This window comes from Apteryx mantelli, chromosome 18 (assembly GCF_036417845.1).
Source record: "Apteryx mantelli isolate bAptMan1 chromosome 18, bAptMan1.hap1, whole genome shotgun sequence".
In the NCBI taxonomy this organism is placed as follows: Eukaryota; Metazoa; Chordata; class Aves; order Apterygiformes; family Apterygidae; genus Apteryx; species Apteryx mantelli.
The window spans coordinates 7862267-7879263 of record NC_089995.1 but is presented as its reverse complement, the minus strand read 5'-3'; the positions used below and the strand labels follow the sequence as shown (position 1 = coordinate 7879263).

The window sequence follows — 16997 nt, the reverse complement described above, 5'->3', positions numbered from 1 at the left end:
CTTTTGATAGGGGGAAGAAAAGAAAAAAAGCGTTATCGCGGGTCTCCGAGGAACGCGGGGTGCGAGCCGGGCCGGCAGCGCTACAGAAAGGCCCCTTGTTCGCAGCGCTTTAGTTACCGCTAAAGCGGCCCGTCAGCCCCGACGGAGAGCCAGCGTGGCTGCGAAGCCGTAGACCCAGGGCGCCGTCTCATGTTCCGTGGGATAAATCACGTGCGAACACTCAGTTCCATTAGGAATTCTCTGCCCCCAGTGTAAATAAAGCCTCGGCCGATCCGCAGCGCTTCCTCGCACCTGTAATAACATCTCCAGCCGGTTCCCCCTTTAAATGAACCCGGGGCTTTTTGAATGAGGGCCATTATGTCCTCGCGGGACGGCGCTGCCCGGCAGGCGAGGTGCCGGCGGCGGTCCCGCTGCTGCCGGCGGCTCCGCGCTGGCACCGCCGGCCCCCAGGGATGCGAGCGAACCCCCCGCGCCGCGCGGGGCGGCCGGGCTGGCGGGGAGGAAGGTGAAGGCTCGCAGGTGAAAGCTGAAGGCTTTCGTCGGCTGGCCCCTGCGCGCTGGGTACGGCCTGGGGCAAGGCGAGCACCTGCTCTGGGCTCGCGGGAGCAGCTCGTCTCACCCGGCCTCAGCGAAGGGCGATTGCAGGAGAGGTGATCCCGGCCGGGCTCGGCGGCCTCCCTCCCCGGCGCCTCTCTGCCGCAGGGCTTCAGCTGCGCCAAAGCGCTCTACATCTCGGACGCGGACAAGCGCAAGCATTTCCGCCTGGTCCTGAAGCTCTTCTTCAGCAACGGGCAGGAGATCGGCACCTTCCACAGCAAGCTCATCAAAGTCATCTCCAAGCCCTCGCAGAAGAAGCAGTCGCTGAAGAACACGGACCGTGCGTAGGGGCGGCCGGGCACGTGGGGCGCTGGGAGGGAGCCACGTACCCCTCCCCGGGCGCCCGCCTCCACGGTGGGGGAAAGCACGCGCAAACCTGGGGTGGGACGCTCGCTGAGCCGGGCTGGAGCAGGCAGGCCACATCCAAAACCCATTGGTGTCCTCCCAAGAAAGGACATATCTGGGTGCGCTGGTGTCTCTTTTCCGAAGGCTCGCCCACCGTGATGGATAGTGCCCTGATGCCAGTGCACTCCCTGTTCCGCAGGCTTCACTTCCAGCTTTGCAAAGAAGCCCAGCTTGGCTGGCTCTTACACAAACAGAAAGCCGGCAGGGAAATGCTAGTGCTTTTGGTGGCGATTACACCCATAACCGTGACTTCTCCTCTACGGGCTCAACCAAAACAGCAGTAGTTCAAGCCACATGCAGCCCTGGCAAGCGCTAAGCCAGCCCTCTTCCCGCCCGCAGTGTGCATTTCCTCGGGCTCCAAAGTCTCGCTCTTCAACCGCCTGCGCTCCCAGACCATCAGCACCCGCTATCTCTCCGTCGAGGGGGGAGCCTTCATCGCCAGCGCCAGGCAGTGGGCAGCCTTCACCCTCCACCTGGGTAAGGAGCCTCACGGGGCCGCTCAGCGCCAGCCCCGTGCCCAGAGCCGCCCTCCCGGCGGCTTAGTGCCAGGCTGCGGCGCCGGCCCGGCGCACCGGGCTGAGCTGGCTTGGGTGGGTCGGAAAGCCAAGCTGCACCTCTCTACAGCCCCGGCTCTCCCACCTGCAAAGCCAGCTCTTTGGGGGTCGGGAATCAGCCTGGGAAGGAAGGAACTTGGGCTCAGAGCTCACCTCTGCCAAGGATTCCTGGTGTGACCTTGGTCATGTCCCCTGGCCGCACTGTCTCACCTGTAAAACGGAGAGAAGAGCAGGGCTGGAGATGGAAATGCCCGTTAATGGTGAGCCCAGCCAAGAAGGGCTGGTGGTACAGCAGGGCTGTCCTTGGCCCCATCGGTTCCCATGCAGGGCCTGGGTTCCCCTCCCTGAACGGCAGAGCTCTGCCCAGGCCCAGCAGCGGGGGCCTTCCCGGTGCCTCCTCCCTCCTGAGCCGGGCTGAAGAAGCGGGAGGGGAACGTGCTGAGAACAGACATGGCTCTGCCAGGTCACTCTGCTCCTTCCTCCCTTGCAGCCGCCGCAGTGCTCTCTGGAGCCGATGCTTTAAGGGTCGGGATCATGCCCCGAGAGCACCCAGGCCGTGAGCGGGGCAGCAAGAGCGCTGCCGCTCTGCAGGCTCGTGCATCCAAGTTAGGTACTTGCCTGGAAGAGGCCAGATCCCAGCAGCCTCCCTCCCAACGCTGCTGCCAGAGGTGTCCCTGCGAGCTCCCAAATCCCAGTCCTGCTCCCGTGCTGGCCCCTGGGCGAGCAATGCTCCCTCCAGACGCGAGCGCCACATCTGCAGAGCTGGAGAGCATTGGGCAAGAGAGTGCCAGGAGCACGTTCAGACCCGGCTCCTCTTCCGAGGAGGCAGCGTGGGGTGACCGGCTCCCGGGGGCTCCGACGGTAACGCTGCCTCTCTCCTTCCGGCGAAGCCGACGAGCACTGCGCCCGGAGCGAGTTCCCGCTGAGGGAGGGGTACATCCGCTACGGCTCGGTGGTCCAGCTCATCTGCACGGCTACCGGTGTCACCCTGCCTCCCCTGGTAAGTCCCCTCGCCGCCGGGGCTCGGCACGGCACCGCGGGCGCCGCTCCCGGGTTTCCCCGGAGCCAGGGAGCTCTGCAAGGGGCAGTGAGACTTTCATCCCTCTGCGTCCCTGCTCCTTGGCTTCCCCACCGTTCCCGAGGGGATTTCCAGCCCGTACGGGCGCAGCGCGGTGGGGCAGCCTCGCCGGCGGAGGAGGCAGGCCGGGTGCCGTCGCGGCTGAGCCGGCCGCCTGCCGCCCGGCAGATCATCCGGAAGGTCACCAAGCAGTGCGCCATGCTGGACGTGGACGAGCCCATCTCCCAGCTCCACAAGTGCGCCTTCCAGCTGCACGGCAGCGACCGCATGTACCTCTGCCTCTCCACGGAGAAAGTGATCCAGTTCCAGGTACCGCGGCGCGAGGGGCGCGAGCCCGAGCTCCCCGAGCTCCCCCGCTGCTTGCTGGGAGCGCGTTTCTGAAGGGGAGAGGTCTCCAGTAAGGAGGACTGGCCTCCAAATTAAGCTAAGAGTAGCTGCAGACCTCCACCAGCCTGCACCCTAGCTGCTTCTGGGGGGACCTCGCCGCCGGGGAGCACCGAGGCCTTTGCGAAGGCGTCTCGATCCCCAGCTGGAGACGCAGAGGCACAGAGTTATGCCGAAACGCAGGCGCCGGGGCAGAGCCCGGGCGTCCGGGCTGCCAGTGCTCTGCCGTCCCTGCTGCGACCCGTCTGGGGCTGTGACCCTCCCTGCAGGCCTCTCCCTGCCCGAAGGAAGCGAACCGGGAGCTGCTGAACGACGGCTCCTGCTGGACCATCATCGGCACGGAGACGGTGGAGTACACCTTCAGCGAGAGCCTGGCCTGCGCCCGTGAGCCCGCGAGCCCTGTGCCGCTCATCACCGCCCTGCAGGTAGGCAGGGGCCGCGGCCGGGCCGGGCCCGGGGGCATCCCGGCTTCCCCGAGCACGGCAGAGCAGCCGGCGGGAGCGGGAGGCCGGCGCGAGCAGCCCCCGTAACGCCCGGCTCACTGCAGCTGACGGGCGGAGGGGACGTGGCCATGCTGGAGGTGCAGGGCGAGTATTTCCACGCGCACCTGAAGGTCTGGTTCGGAGACGTGGAAGCAGAGACCATGTACAGGTACAGCGGTAACGCCGCCGGGAAGCAGCCCCTGAACAAGAGCCGGGTTTGAGCACGGGCCGGGGGCGGCAGCGCGTGCGGGCTGCGCTGGGCGGCTCTCGGAGCCGCGTTACTGCTGCTCTTTAAGGGGAGGCTGGTGCTGCCCGTGCTGCAGGATCAAGCAAGGTCATTGCAGAGAAAGACAGGATCGATTTTGGCTAGTGTCTGCCTTGCGGCCAGTTCGGGGTTGCTCCTGGGGTCGGTGCTGGCAGGCACTGCTCCTGGTGGGGACAGGCTCTCCAGCTAGCTGCGGTCTGCGATAGCAGTGGGTGGAGGAGGCAGAGGGACCTCAGAGGGTGTAAAATCCAGCAGAGAAGAACAAAACACCAGGGAGAAGTGGGGAGATCGGCCAGAGGCTTCCCAAGCCCCAAAGCCAAGCTTCAGGTGATGCACCAGACCTCGCTGCCGTGTGCGGGGGCTGCACAGGGGCTCTTCCTGTCTTAACGCTCATTTTCCTCCTCTTTGCTGTTCCCAGGAGCCCCAAGTCCCTGGTGTGCGTTGTCCCCGATGTCTCTGCCTTTGGCAGCGACTGGAGGTGGCTGCGATATCCCATCACTGTCCCGCTCCTGCTGATCAGGGATGATGGGCTCATCTACTCCAGCTCATTCACATTCACCTACACCCCGGAGCAGAGCTTCCTCCCGGGGCAGCCGGTCCTCTCAGACGTCCCGCAGGACTCGGACAAATTACTTGACAGTATCCACCAGGAGTTCACCAGGACCAACTTCCACCTCTTCATGCAGAGCTAGCAAGCTGGTGCCCCTGGCCGCCAGCACTGGGCAGCCTGCGGGAAGCGGAGAGGATCCCTGCGGGATGCTCAGCAGGCTCCAGGTGGTCCCTGCCGAAGGTCCTCGCTGTCCATCAGCTGCCCACTGTGTTATTTTGATTTGCTAATCGTCTCTTTTAATGACAGCACCTCTCCCTGGTGAAATCTCTCAGGGGAGCATCAATAAACCATACTTCAAGGTCTCTTAACTGATTCAAGTGCTTCTTTACTAGTCTTCAAGATTTGCCTTCTGTGCTGGCACACAGTGTCTCAGCTCTTGAGGTCCTTGGTCCATATATTCAAAGTCCAGGAGGGACAGAGAAGATGAACGAATGCGACTGCAAGTGCTGTTGATCTATACCAGGAATCCCTGCGTCACTTCTCGGCTTTTCGGTAATGAGGAGCTGATTTCCAGCAGCCAAACACCCAGCACCAGAGGGGGTTTGTTTTTTTTAGGAGGCCCAAATGGGGTTACTTCTAAAGGAAAATGAGAGCAAGAAAGAAACTTCAGTGTGAAACCTGGCCCATTCCTAGCTCTCGTGGCTCTGCTGACCTCAGTTGCACACACACACACACACGCTCTGCAACGCCTGCATCAGTATCAAACTGCTGGTTTAAAGGTGCCGTAAAAAGAAACCAGGTTTCCTGGAGCTGAACCCGAGCGCTGTGCAAAGTGGGTCTTGCAGATTTATATAGCATGTTCAGCTCTCCGTGGTGTCAAAAGGCCCATAGTGTACCTTGAAAACAGGCTGTTCTGGCAGTTGCGAGGTCGATTTAGACACAACCTAGGTGCCAAAACCACAGAAATTTTTAACGTATGCTGAGCTCCCAGCGGCGGGGGGGAACACGGTGCCCCGCGCCCTCCGCACCCCCGCGGTCCCGGAGCGGCCTTCCTCGCACCTCCGCTCCCAGCTCCCGCCTGCGTGTCGGACGGCAGCGCTCGGTCCCCAGGGCTCGGTCCCAGGGCTTCGCCAGTAGACAGCCGCTCCCTCAGCTCCACCGAGAGACGGGAGACTGGGCGCCTCCTTCCCAAACCCGGCACCCGCCGCGCAGGGCTGAGGGTTTTGGCCGAGGTGAGGGCACAACATCCCCGTGCGCCCGGGGGCTGCTGGTGGGAAAAGGCCCGCAGAATACGGTAGTAAATGCGGCGACCACAGGCCAGTCCAGGAAAGCCCCAGAGGAAAGAGAAAGGTTAATCGGACCTTCCACACGGAGACCCACAGGGAGGCTTCAAGCGGAAGAAAACCCCTGGAGCGGCATTAAGACCCGGCTCCATGCATTAGGTGCTCTCAGCAGCTGTTAGAAAACCCTGCCGCTCTCGCTGCAGGCAAATGCTATAGTGTTCTATATAGGTGCTGTGCCTGTGCCGGCTGCTGGACGGCAGAGGCCAGAGCCTGCGGGGCGCAGACAGCATATTTGCACGGATCCACATGCACACGCAGCCACCTCGCATGCCAGGGCAAAGTCTGCTCCCGCACACGGGGCAGCAGGGGCTTTCAGGGCGCTCCCGGCGCTTGGGACACCCCGTCAGCCCGGGCTCGCGCCAGGTCACCGTCCCCTACACTTGGCTGCCGGCAAATCCAGCTCAGCCCCGGCGTAACTGAGAATCAGGCATGAGAAAATTCCTTAACTGACGAGCAGGCAACAAAACGCCCGAACCTCCCTTCGAGGCCTGTGCATAATTTCCATCTTGGAATGGAAAGGGCCCTCTGCTATATTTAGCAGCAGCCCGGTCCCAAAGGGCAGGAGCAGCGGTTCTCATCGACTTCAAGGGCTTCCAACAAGCCCCCGTTGTTTTGTTTACGTGCTGCCGGAGAGGCCAGGAAGCGCCAAGTGACTCACTTAAAGCCTGATGGGCTAAGCAAACACGTGCAGTAATGCAAGCCGCCCGGGGCGCGGGGAGGCGCGGCGGGGGCGCGCGGCGGGACCCCGAGGGGTGCTGCGGCAGGGGCGCCCCTCTCCCCCACCCTCCCGCTTTTGCTTTTCGCACCAGGGCCCGCAAACGTAAACGCGGGGTTTTGCAGCTCTCGCAGGAGCCGCGGGGAGCATATGCTTGGCGTCTCAGCAGAGGAGCCGGTAGCATCGTCAGAGCCGTTTATTTGCATAATCGCTGATTAACACAAGTGTCTCGGCCCGGCGCCAGCCATCCAGCCGTAAATTCTCACTCCCGAGCTGCAAAGCAGCAGCGCCTGGCTCCCGCCGGAGAACGAAATAACCCCGCGAGCGTTCGGGAACGCGAACGTGGGGCGTCCCACCGGCCCTCCCGCGCTTGCCGCTGCGGCGCCTGCTCCCCCGCGGCAGCTGCCCCGTGCACGCACACCCCTCCACGTGCAGGGCGCGCGAGCACGGTCCGGTGTTAAAGCATCAGGAGCACCTTAAATGTCAGCAGCAAAGGCCAGCGCTCTTTCCCTGTGCATCGCTTTTCTGTGCTTTTGAGTTACGTGTTGAGCTTTGCCCTGTCCCCAAGCAGGCTAGGAACGCGGGTTTAAAAGGAAGTGTGAAAAAGCCTTCGCAGCACTCCAGGAGCTGGGGATTTAGGAAAAGCGTCAAATGCCTTAGGGATGCTCGTGTCGACATTCCCTGCGGGCTGCCACGGTGTTGCTCCCTTCCTCCCACCCAGCCCCACCGCTTACCTGCCTCGAGCGTGACGGGGGGACGGCGAGCGATGGATGACTGCAGATTTAGGGAGCAGGTCCCTGCAGATCGGACGACAATTCCGGAGGGGGATAACGGGCACCGAGCCTGGTTGGAGCCAGCGGCATGGTGGTTGCGAGCAGCGCAGCCCCGAGTGACTGCTCGCCCAAGGTGCAGGAATGAGCCACTTCCAGCTCCTGGAGGTGAACATGCCCTCAAAAACATCAAGAAGAAAATAAAATCCTGGCTTCCCCTTCCCCTAATCAATGTCTCAGACAAATGTGAAGCCTGGTCATGGTCCTTCCCCCTTTCGGCCCACTTCGCCTCCGTAAAAGGGGCAGAGGGAGAGAGGAAACCCACCAGGCCTTTAGAGCGTGGATGAATCTGTACAGGCTTCAAGAAAGCAAGCCGGGGGGGATCCGTGCAGGAAACATTTCAGATGAGGAAAGCACGGCACCCTCCGGGGACGGGCTCTCCCCTGCAGCCCAGGCAGGGCCGGGACCCCCGCGCGGCGCGACCCCTCCGAGGGACCCTGCAGCCGGCGCCTGCCCTGCCCCGGCGCTCGGGGACAGATCTGGCACCAGCCGCACGCCTCGAAGGCGCAGTTCGGCACAACGGCTGCTGCCATCTAGTGAAGCCAGGCGAGAGCATCCCTGCCCGCTGAGCACGGCCACGCTCGTCACACCGCCCGGGGCCGCACGGCGCAGAGCGGCTTTGGCAGCCCGCGAGCCTGCTGGGGGAAAACCGCCCCGAGGTGCCAGGCATCGCCTGGGCATCCCCGGGTGTCACCGGGGAAAGTTTCTGTGCAGCCCAGTGGGCAGAGCAGCATCCCCGCCTCCCTCCCTCTCCCGGGCTGGGGATACGCAGATTGATGCCGAGCGGCCTGGGCTGCGGTCCCGGCGGATGCTCTGGGGCAGCCCCGGCAAAAGGCTGCCAGGGCCATGGGCCTCTGCGGCCAGGGTGGCTCACTCTGCCCCGCGTCTCCGGCGCTGCCCACGGGAGCTAGCAAGGTGGGGCAAAAGCGAAGGGAAAAACCCCTTTCTTGCAAACTTTGTGCTCCTGGGGCTGATGCACAGGCCTCGAGGGCTGCGCTGCATCCCCAGGGCTAGCGGGTTTCAGCCAAAAAGGCTGAACCAAGGGGCTGATTTCAATCAGCATCACGAGCCAAAAAAGTCCCCCTCCACACTGGCCCCAGATCTACCCCATGGCCCCCACAGGGTCCCGTTAACCCGAGTGTCCCCCTCCACGGTGCCCTCGCCCCAGCCCGGCAGAGCAGTGTGCGGCTTTGAGCAGCACCTGGAAAACTGGTGCTGACTTTACCCTTTTTTCATCAGGGCTATAAATAACTCAACTGGGCAGCAGGATGCAAAACTTTGCCAGGGCCAAAATAAGCTGAATTTGGTTGCTGAGGAATTAGAGTCACCTGCTCGAGAGAGTCCAGGCGCTTTGGGAACTGCCCAGGCTCAGACACCAAGCGCATTAAGGTCGGCGAGAGCTGGAGACACCCGCGAGGGCTGCACGACCGCAGGGGCGCGATGCCAGGCGCGGGTGCTCCTAGTGCCCATCCTGGGACAGACTATCTAGGAGCAGAGATCGCCCCGCACTGTGCCTGCGGCTCCAGCACTCGGTCCTTCCGATGCAGCCAAAAATCCTGCAGAAAACGAAGGGGGGTTGGCGGTGCTTTTGTAAAGCAAGAAAAACAGGCTTAAAACAAGCTCGTTCCTGGCAAGCTCCAGACTCCCCGTACCCCTGCGAGGGAGGGACCCTGGGGACCGCTGCTTGCTGCCACGGGGGCCGCAGTGGGGGCTCAGCTGCAGCGATGGGGCAGGTGTGAGACGCAGGCTTGCCGGAGCCAGGCCGGTGCTGCAACGCTGCCCGGAGTGCAGGGTGGGAGCCAGGCTGCAGCGGAGCAACGCGGGGAGCCCACAGTACGCTTAATCCCTGCTTCAAAAGAAACAAGCTTCGTTTTCTCAGGGAGAAAACTAGGGAGGGAAAGCGGATTTTTAAACAGCTTAGACAAACAAGCGGGCGTGAAAAATACAGGCTTATTTTCCGTCCACGGTTGCTGCAATTACGCATGCAAACAAGGCAGGCAATTAGAGCCTAGGCGTGGTTAGGATGGGAACGAGAAAGAAATTACGGGGTTCCAGCTCCCTCCCCGCGAGCCTGGCAAGGACACGGCGTCTGCTGAGCCACCGGGCGCCAGCGTCGGGAGCAGGCCCAGCTGCAGCAGCCTCCGAGCAGCACCCCTGCCCCAGGGCCTCGGCGCGAGGTCCCACCCCGCGCGGGAAGGACCAACCGCTGGGCAACCGGGACCGAAGAGCGGGATGTGGCTGAGGACACCGGTGTCCCCCTGCCGCGTGGGGTCTCCTGGGATGGGAGGTCCTTCCCGGCACCACGGGTCGCGGTGCTCGCCGAGCCCTGCCACGCACCCTCCGGCTGCGCCCTTCCGGGGGAGCGCGGGGACGGCAGGGACGGGGTGCAGACGGGCATGGCGCGGCGCCAGCACCGCCAGCTCCCCGGGGAGGCTGAGTGGGAAACTCGGCTCCAAAGAAGAAAGAAAGAGGGAACGAAATCCCAAGCTTTGATGTGCGGAGCCAAGCTCGGTGGCATGCAGAACTGTTCCCCAAGAGGGAAGGGGGCCTGGGAAGCTCCCTGGGGAGCAGGACCGGGAGCGCAGCGAGGCTGCCTGAGCTGGTGCCACGCCGCTCCCGCCACCCTCCCACACCACCGGCACCGCGCTCCTCCAGCACGGAGCCAGGGTGCAGGAGGTGCCCAGGGAGAAGGGCTCATCCCATGGCACCATGGGCACGGGGAGGATGCTTGGCACCTGCGCCGCATCCAGAGATGGTAACGGCAGCTGAATTTCCCTGCACGGAAACGCCGAAAGCCTCGCACCTTCCTCGGCATCGAGGCCGACGCTGTCACTGCCGATGCTCTGGGGTGGACCAGAGACCTCGGGAGGTGTCTTCTTCCCCGTATCCCTCCGGCGCCTGCTTCCTCGTGTGCTGCTGGTGGCCACGAGCAGGATGGCTCAGCCATGCCAGCCTGGGCGGCTGCTGGGAAGTGAAGGTGCAGGATAGGCGATGCCAGGAGCATCCTTTCCGCTGGGATTTATGGGGCTGGATATTTGGCTCTGGGCAGGGCAACAGGGTCACAGGGAGCTGCAATCACCTAAATGGCACCCAGGGAAGCCGCTAAGGGCTGGGGAATCCCTTGGGAATGCCCCGGCAGGCCTGTAGGGTTGCTTCAGGGTAAAAGCGGGATAGGTGGGAGATAAAGCGAGGCTCCAGCGCTAGCGAGAGCGCTCTGAGGGGCCTCTCGTTTAGAGGAGCAGCCCTGACCCCCGCCGAGACTCCCCGCAGCCACGGCGGCACCGACCGCCCTCGCCGGGGAGCCCTTGGGATGGAGGCAGCCTCTGGGGCCGGAGCAGGACGCGATGAGCTGCCGGACTGGGGGAGCAGCACGGGGGCTGCAGACCCTTGCCCACTCGCCTCGCCCAGCTGCCGGGTCCCTGCCGCTGGGGGCTCGCCCGCCCGGCTGAGCGCCACGTGGGATGCCTGCCGCGGCCCTCCCCGTCCTGCCCCCAGGCCTCGGAGCAGCCCCTCGCGCCCGGCCGAGAAGCGGCGCCCGCGGGACAGGGACCCCACGGGGCTGCTGCGCCCTCCCGCCGCCGGGGCTGAAGGGCTCTTTGTCGCCGGGTGCAATTCCACCCGGCAGGGAAATAGGAACGTGCCGACAGCTCCGCGCCAGATGCTCGTGAGAGCGGTCGCGGCACTTGGGCGAACAGCGGGGTCCTTGTTCCCCCCGCGCAGGCGCTCGCCGGTGGCTCGAAACCAGGCCTTTCCCCTCGGCAATGTCAACGTTGGGAGAGCGTCCCGAGCCCGCCTCCCGCTCCGAGGGCAGGGCCCGGGGGTGCGGAAGAGAATCGGACCTGCAGCTGCGGCAGACGGCTTCCCGGCAGCAAACCGGGCCTGGGGGGTGCAGCTGGGTGCGAGGTCCTTCGCTGCTCGCTCTCGAGCTGCCCCCTCCCCAAGAGGAGCGGCAGAGCGCTCACCTCGCCGCACCGTTTCTCTCCAAAGCAAGGCCCCGGGCACGAGGCTCCGCCGCGGCTTCTCCCCCGGGAGGGGAGGCCGGCGCTGCCCGGGCGCCTTTCCGCCTGCACCGGGGATAAGGGGCCAGGGATAAGGGGCCGGGGCAGCCTGCCCATCGCGCTGCCTCCTGCCGGCTACCTTCAGACACGCACAGCCACAAACTCTCGCTCTGCGTTTAGGCCAGCCCTGCTGGAGGATGCACATGAACGCACGAGAGCGAAAGCCACAGATGCCTGTCGAGAGCGAGAGGTATCGATGGCGCTCGGCAGGGATCCATATCTTCAGCTACCGATACCTACGGAGACCTAGTGCCATCAATCCCTAGGAGTAGGTATGGAAAGGGACGGGCCTTGGTGCCTCTCGAGATCGAGAGGGAGCGATGCATACCGAGGGGCATGGCTAGCTGTGGATGTCGTGCCCAAGCAATACGGATGGAAATCAACACTCATCGAGGCCTGCCGCTATCAAAAACGGTCAATGTCGATAGGCAGCGATGCCTCCCGAGAGCAGCATCGGCCCCAGAGCAAAGGCTGTGCACGCCTGTTGAGAGGAGCGGTTTTGGGCCCTATCGATAGGGATTGATATTGATATCGAACCCTATCGATAGGTGTGGAATTCAACAGGCATCGCTGCCGCTCCGCATTGAGATGGATCCATGTCGATAGCGTTCGATGCCTACCCAGGGCAAAATTGGCCCTGGTGCTCCAGTTTCCTAGTGAGCCCAGGAAAAATCTAAGGAGAAAGGCCTCGGATCACCTTTGCTAAGGACGGACTAGCAAGAGAAACCTGCAACAAGCCCAGCAGCCGCGCGGCGCCCGTGCACCCGGCCGTGCCTGCCACGCAGAGCAGTGCCCGGGCTCAGCCGCCCCCCACACCCCAGTCACCCGGTCCCACTGGTCGGGGTCAGCACGGCCAGGTGCTCAGCACCTCCACGCGTCCGGCCGCCCTGCGCCTGCCGGGGGCCTGGCTGGCTCCAGCACATCCTCGGCAGCGCCGGGCTCAGCCCTCGCAGGTCCGGGCTTGCCGCTGGCCGCCCGAGCGGCAGACACAGCGGCACAGAGCAGCGGCTGGCCCCGGGGCACCCACCAGTGAGGCCAGCGCCCCTCCGGCCCCCGCAGCCGGTGGTGGCTGGTGAGGCACAGGATGGGTGTGCAAGCACGCGCCCTGCGCAGGATGGCACCCAGCGGTTCCTCCCACGGACCAGACTGGTCATCACTGCAAAACCAGTCTCCTGAGTACGTCTAGATGGATGTGGGGGGCTTCCGCCAGGGATCTCAAACGCTCTCCCAAAGGGTGTGTGGTCCCGCTCTGTCAGGCCGGGGGCTGGGGGGCAGCGGGAGGGCGGCCCAGGCCCTGCAGGGCTGCAGAGGAAGGTGCCTCTGGCCCCATCACGCTTTGCACAGCCACGGACAGATTTTCCAGCGTGCTCCACAGCTCCTAAAGCAGCCGTGATTCAAAGCACCGGGGTGGGCTGGCTGCCACGACGCACCTCGCCAGGTCCCCTGCAGTGGGACCTCATTTCCCTCCCATCTCCCGCCCACAGGCTGCTCCCAGCGGAGCCTGGCCACGGTGAGGCCTTCTGCAACCTACAGGGCCATTGGTCAGGTCGGCACCACCACCCTGCAGCGGCTCATCCATCGCCAGCACTCGCAGCCGCCCGGCTACGTCCATCCCCCGCCTGCACCCGCTCCGGCACCCTTGTGCAGCCCTGGCACTAGCCCCGCGCGAGACCGAGCATCCCCAGCCTGGTAGCGCTTTGAGGACAAGGCGGGAGCTCATGGGATTGCGACGGACACGCAGGCGTTGCCTCCCCAGGTTGCTCCCCTGAGGTCAAGCTCTGCTTATTCTCCCTGAATTGATCAGACTTGCTTCCAAGGAGGTAACCCAACACTAAAACTCAGCATGATCTCAGTACAGATGCATCTTTAAAGCTTTTTCCACCCACACTTTTCCCAAGCCACTGATATTTTAACAAGCCAGCAGGAGAAGTCCCTGCCCCTTCTGGGTGTTTCCCTCGAACAAGGCAGCCCAGTGTGAAACCCACTCCTGCTTCTCCCCGGAGCACCAGCTCGCAGCCCGGACACTTTCCCACCCTCCCACCTTGGAGCCGCCGCTGGACCTCACCGCTCGCGGGTTCACTGCCAGGGCTGCTCGCAGCCTTGTCGAACGCGGCTGCTCCCTCAGGGCATGGAGGCGTCTCTGCGTGGGGATGCGGGACCTGCGGCACCCTCTGCTCCGCCGGGCAGAGGGGAAGGAAGGGCCCATCCCCCGGGCATCCAGGCCGGACAGCGATGCCCCGAGTCCAGCGGGGCTCTCGCAGCATGGGTCGCTGTACGAGTGTGCTCTGACCATCTCAGAGATACAAAACTAGAGTGAATGCTCAAAGTGCTGGGTCAGATAGGTCCTATAGGGAAGGAGCAGCCCTTCCCATTCAGTTAATCCCTCTTCCTGGCTCAGCATTGACCTCAAACTCTTGGGACAGAGCCCCGAGTTGTGAAATATGCAGCCTGCATTCGTGTGTGGGAAAAGCAAGGTCTTCATCCTGCTGGGGTTGGCTCCTTGCTCGGCCCCTGCTTGTGAAGGCTGAGCACCTCGGGCTATGTGTGCTCCCTGGCCTCCCCCCTTTCACCATGTGCCCCTGACTGGGGGGAGCGAGGCCCATGAGCTTCTTTGCCCAGGTAAAGCTCTGCTAATGGTTATTCCTCTTCCCTGGATCCTTCCCATAATGAACATAAACGCAGGCACCAAAGCTGGAGAGCAGCCTAAGATCTCCCTCCCTCTTCAATATTGAGGAGCTCATTGCACCTCCAGATGAAAAGCTGTTTCCTTTCCCTCATTTCTGTCCAGGGCTCAAAGGCTTTATCCAGACTGAGGTTCTTGTAACACGCAGCACTGACCAAAAAAATAATAAAAAAAATCCCTTACCAGCTGCTGGGGTTTCGTAACAGCATTAACGCGATTGCAATTACCAGTGCTGCGTCCGAGGTCGCTGCTTGCTGCGTAACTCCCATTGCAGGTGGGGTGTCCCGGCCGCTCCCCGCCTGCCTGCCGCCTCCACGCAGGCCCGTGATGAGCAGCGACGCCAAGGAATAACCCAGCCGGTGGCGGCTGCGAGGGAGCGAGGCGGCAGCCTGCCTCGAACCGCCCTGGCACGGCACGGCCCGGCACGGCCCGGCGCTGCGCCCTCGCCGCGGGAGCTGCGCCCCGGGACCGCGGCGCCGGCGGGCAGCGGGCAGCGGAGGCCGAGGGCAACGGTGCAGGCAGGAGGGCGACGGGGCGAGCGCCCGCTCGGGCCGGGCGAGGAGGCTGCGGGGTGCTGGGCCTGCCAGGAGGGGTTTGCCCAGGAGATGGCAGCAGACACCAAGCGAGCGGGGAGGAAAAGGGCCTTGGAGAGCTGCGCCGGGATGCGCTGGTGCCCCCGCGGTCTGCGGCGCGCAGCTGGGACCGCCGGAGCCCTGTGCACGGCAGCCCACCCCTCCTGCCTGGCACCCACCTGCAAACGCGCCTCCCGCCCCCAGCCGCCCTGCTGGGGCTTTTCTCCGGGCTCAGGGTCTCTCGGGTTCGCCCTCGCTCTCCTCCCGGGCCAGCTCTTATGAGGGAACCAGGGTCAGACCCAAAATGCAACGGACCCAGGCCCCACATCCAGCCCCCCATCCCAGCTTCCCAGCTCACATCTACCTCCGGCAGGAGCAGGCTTTCCGAAGCAGAGCTGCGGATCTGCCAGTCTCGGAGAGCAACCAGGGCAAGATGCTTCACGCTGAGGTGTTTCTAAGGGTGGCATTGCCAGACCCCTAAACAGGGTCTAAAGACACAGGCAACACAGGGTCTGTCAACAGGCCAGGGAGCACATACACAAACGCCGTCTCACCACTCCAGAAAACATCCGCTGCTGAACTCCAGTCCTCTGGGCCACGGTCCCAGTGTGGACCCTGGGGAGCCCTGCCCAAGAGGTGGGTGCCTGAGCATGATGGAGAAGGAGCAGGGCCCTGGGCACCTCGCTGGGGACAGACCCAGGTCCGCAAAGGGCAGCGCCTGGACTGACCCCGAGAGAGCACAAAACGCAGCCAACGCGCTCCAGCCCAGCAGGGCAGCAGATGAGCTCAGATGAGCTTCCAGCTACCAACGTGGCTCAGGGACGCGACTTCCCCTCCCAGTAAACAGACTCCTTCCACCAACACGGTCGCACATCTTTTCCGGTGGCCCGGACACAGACCTTCCCGGCGACCCATCTCCACACCCCTCTTGCGGGCTTGGCAACAGGCCTGGCCCGGCACGCAGCACGGCACGTACCCAGCTCTGCGCCTCGCCCTGGGAAACACGTGGGCCAGCTTTGGTTACATGCCTGTAAACTCCACCTCAACCCCCCCTGAAAACCACTAAGTAACCGGGATCAGTAACGTTACACTTCCCAACTCCTCCAGCTCGTGGCCTCCTGGGGCCACGTGTCTCAACGACATCAGTACCCAGGAGGGTTTAAGCTATTTTCAAGCCAGGCAAAGCAGGACCTCTGGGTTTTGCTTTTAAAACCAGAGCAGCGCTAGGAGGAAAAACAACCAAGTGACATCTCATGGATCAGAGCTGAAGAGCAAGGCTCTGCAAGGTGTTAGTATGAGTTGCCCTTCAGCTAACACCAGATACAGCCAGCATGGCCACACGGCAATCCTGGAGAGCAGGAAGGCTGACTGAAGGGCAATAACTACAAATCTCGTCCCAGGAACCGACATCCTGCGAGCGCGGGAAGGCAGCCAGGCCTGTGCTCCTGGGATCTGCAGAGTACCATCCAGATTGCTGTGCAAAAACAAGGCTTTTGCGCTGAGGGTGTTTTGGGAAAGTACATGCAATTCTTGCAGTTAAGAGATGAAGCCCAGGCCAAAAAACAAAGCAAAACACAAAACAAAGAAACAAAAACTCACAACAAACATACTTTTTTCCAAGAAGCAAGTCCAAGAACCTGTCACAACCATAGTGAGGCACATGAACTTGAGCATACATGACTGATTTACCGACACAAACAGCAACTCGAGAGAGCTCGGCTGCTACATTACTCAGAACCAGAAGCAGATTGCTTGGGTGAGCTCCGAGAGCACAGCTGCCATGGATCAGGACAAGGAGCAGAAAAGGTATTTGCTACTCCCTCACCCTGAAGGGAGTCCCTGTGTACAAGTTTGGGTTTGTTTCCTCCATCTCCAATAATCCTAAGCACCCACAGTCGGAGTTCCCACTAGAGAAAAGGGAATTAGACTTTCTCAAGCACGATAATCCATTTAAATACAGCACTTCTGAGGAGACTCAGCACTTCTCCAAGTGAGCGGCCTGCAGCCCTCCTTCTCCCTTGTGCCCAGTGGACAGAGATTAGTCCCCTCCCTCGAGGGTGCCGAGCCATCAGAGCAGAGGGGCTCAGAGCCACACACCCTGGAAGAAGCTGCTGCTCCCCCATGTCTTGCTTACGGCAGAGCTGCTTTAGTTTGGAGTGGCAGGAAGTCACCTGCAGCCTTGCTCCCAGGGCAGCTGATCCCTGGGGAGCTGGAACAGCTCTGCCCCCGCTTGAAGGCTGGTATCAGTTAAGCAGGGTTGGTTTGAAACTTGGTCAAGCAAGACTCCATACACATAGCTCCCTTATGTCTGAGGGCATGGGGACATGCTGTTGGCATCAGGAGATATGCACAAGCCCATCTCTACCTCCCTCTGTCCCTTCTGGCTGCATGGGGACAGTGCTCTCAAAGTCCCACCACAAACCTAATCAACAGAGCAGCAGAGAAGGGATGGACTCACCTCCCAGTGCCATGCTGGATCTG

The 16997-nt window shown here is 62.8% G+C and overlaps 1 protein-coding gene across 1 annotated transcript in view; it reads left to right on the top strand.

Annotated features, from left to right (window-relative positions):
• The window catches only part of RBPJL (recombination signal binding protein for immunoglobulin kappa J region like), a 29082-nt gene extending 24497 nt beyond the window's left edge, over nucleotides 1-4585 (top strand). The window contains exons 6-12 of the mRNA XM_067307964.1: nucleotides 703-877; nucleotides 1342-1479; nucleotides 2447-2556; nucleotides 2803-2943; nucleotides 3288-3443; nucleotides 3566-3669; nucleotides 4184-4585. Of these exons, the coding sequence (XP_067164065.1) occupies nucleotides 703-877; nucleotides 1342-1479; nucleotides 2447-2556; nucleotides 2803-2943; nucleotides 3288-3443; nucleotides 3566-3669; nucleotides 4184-4457 (1098 nt within the window). The 3' untranslated portion in view covers nucleotides 4458-4585. The remainder of the gene's footprint in view (nucleotides 1-702; nucleotides 878-1341; nucleotides 1480-2446; nucleotides 2557-2802; nucleotides 2944-3287; nucleotides 3444-3565; nucleotides 3670-4183) is intronic.
• Nucleotides 4586-16997: the final 12412 nt, after the last annotated feature.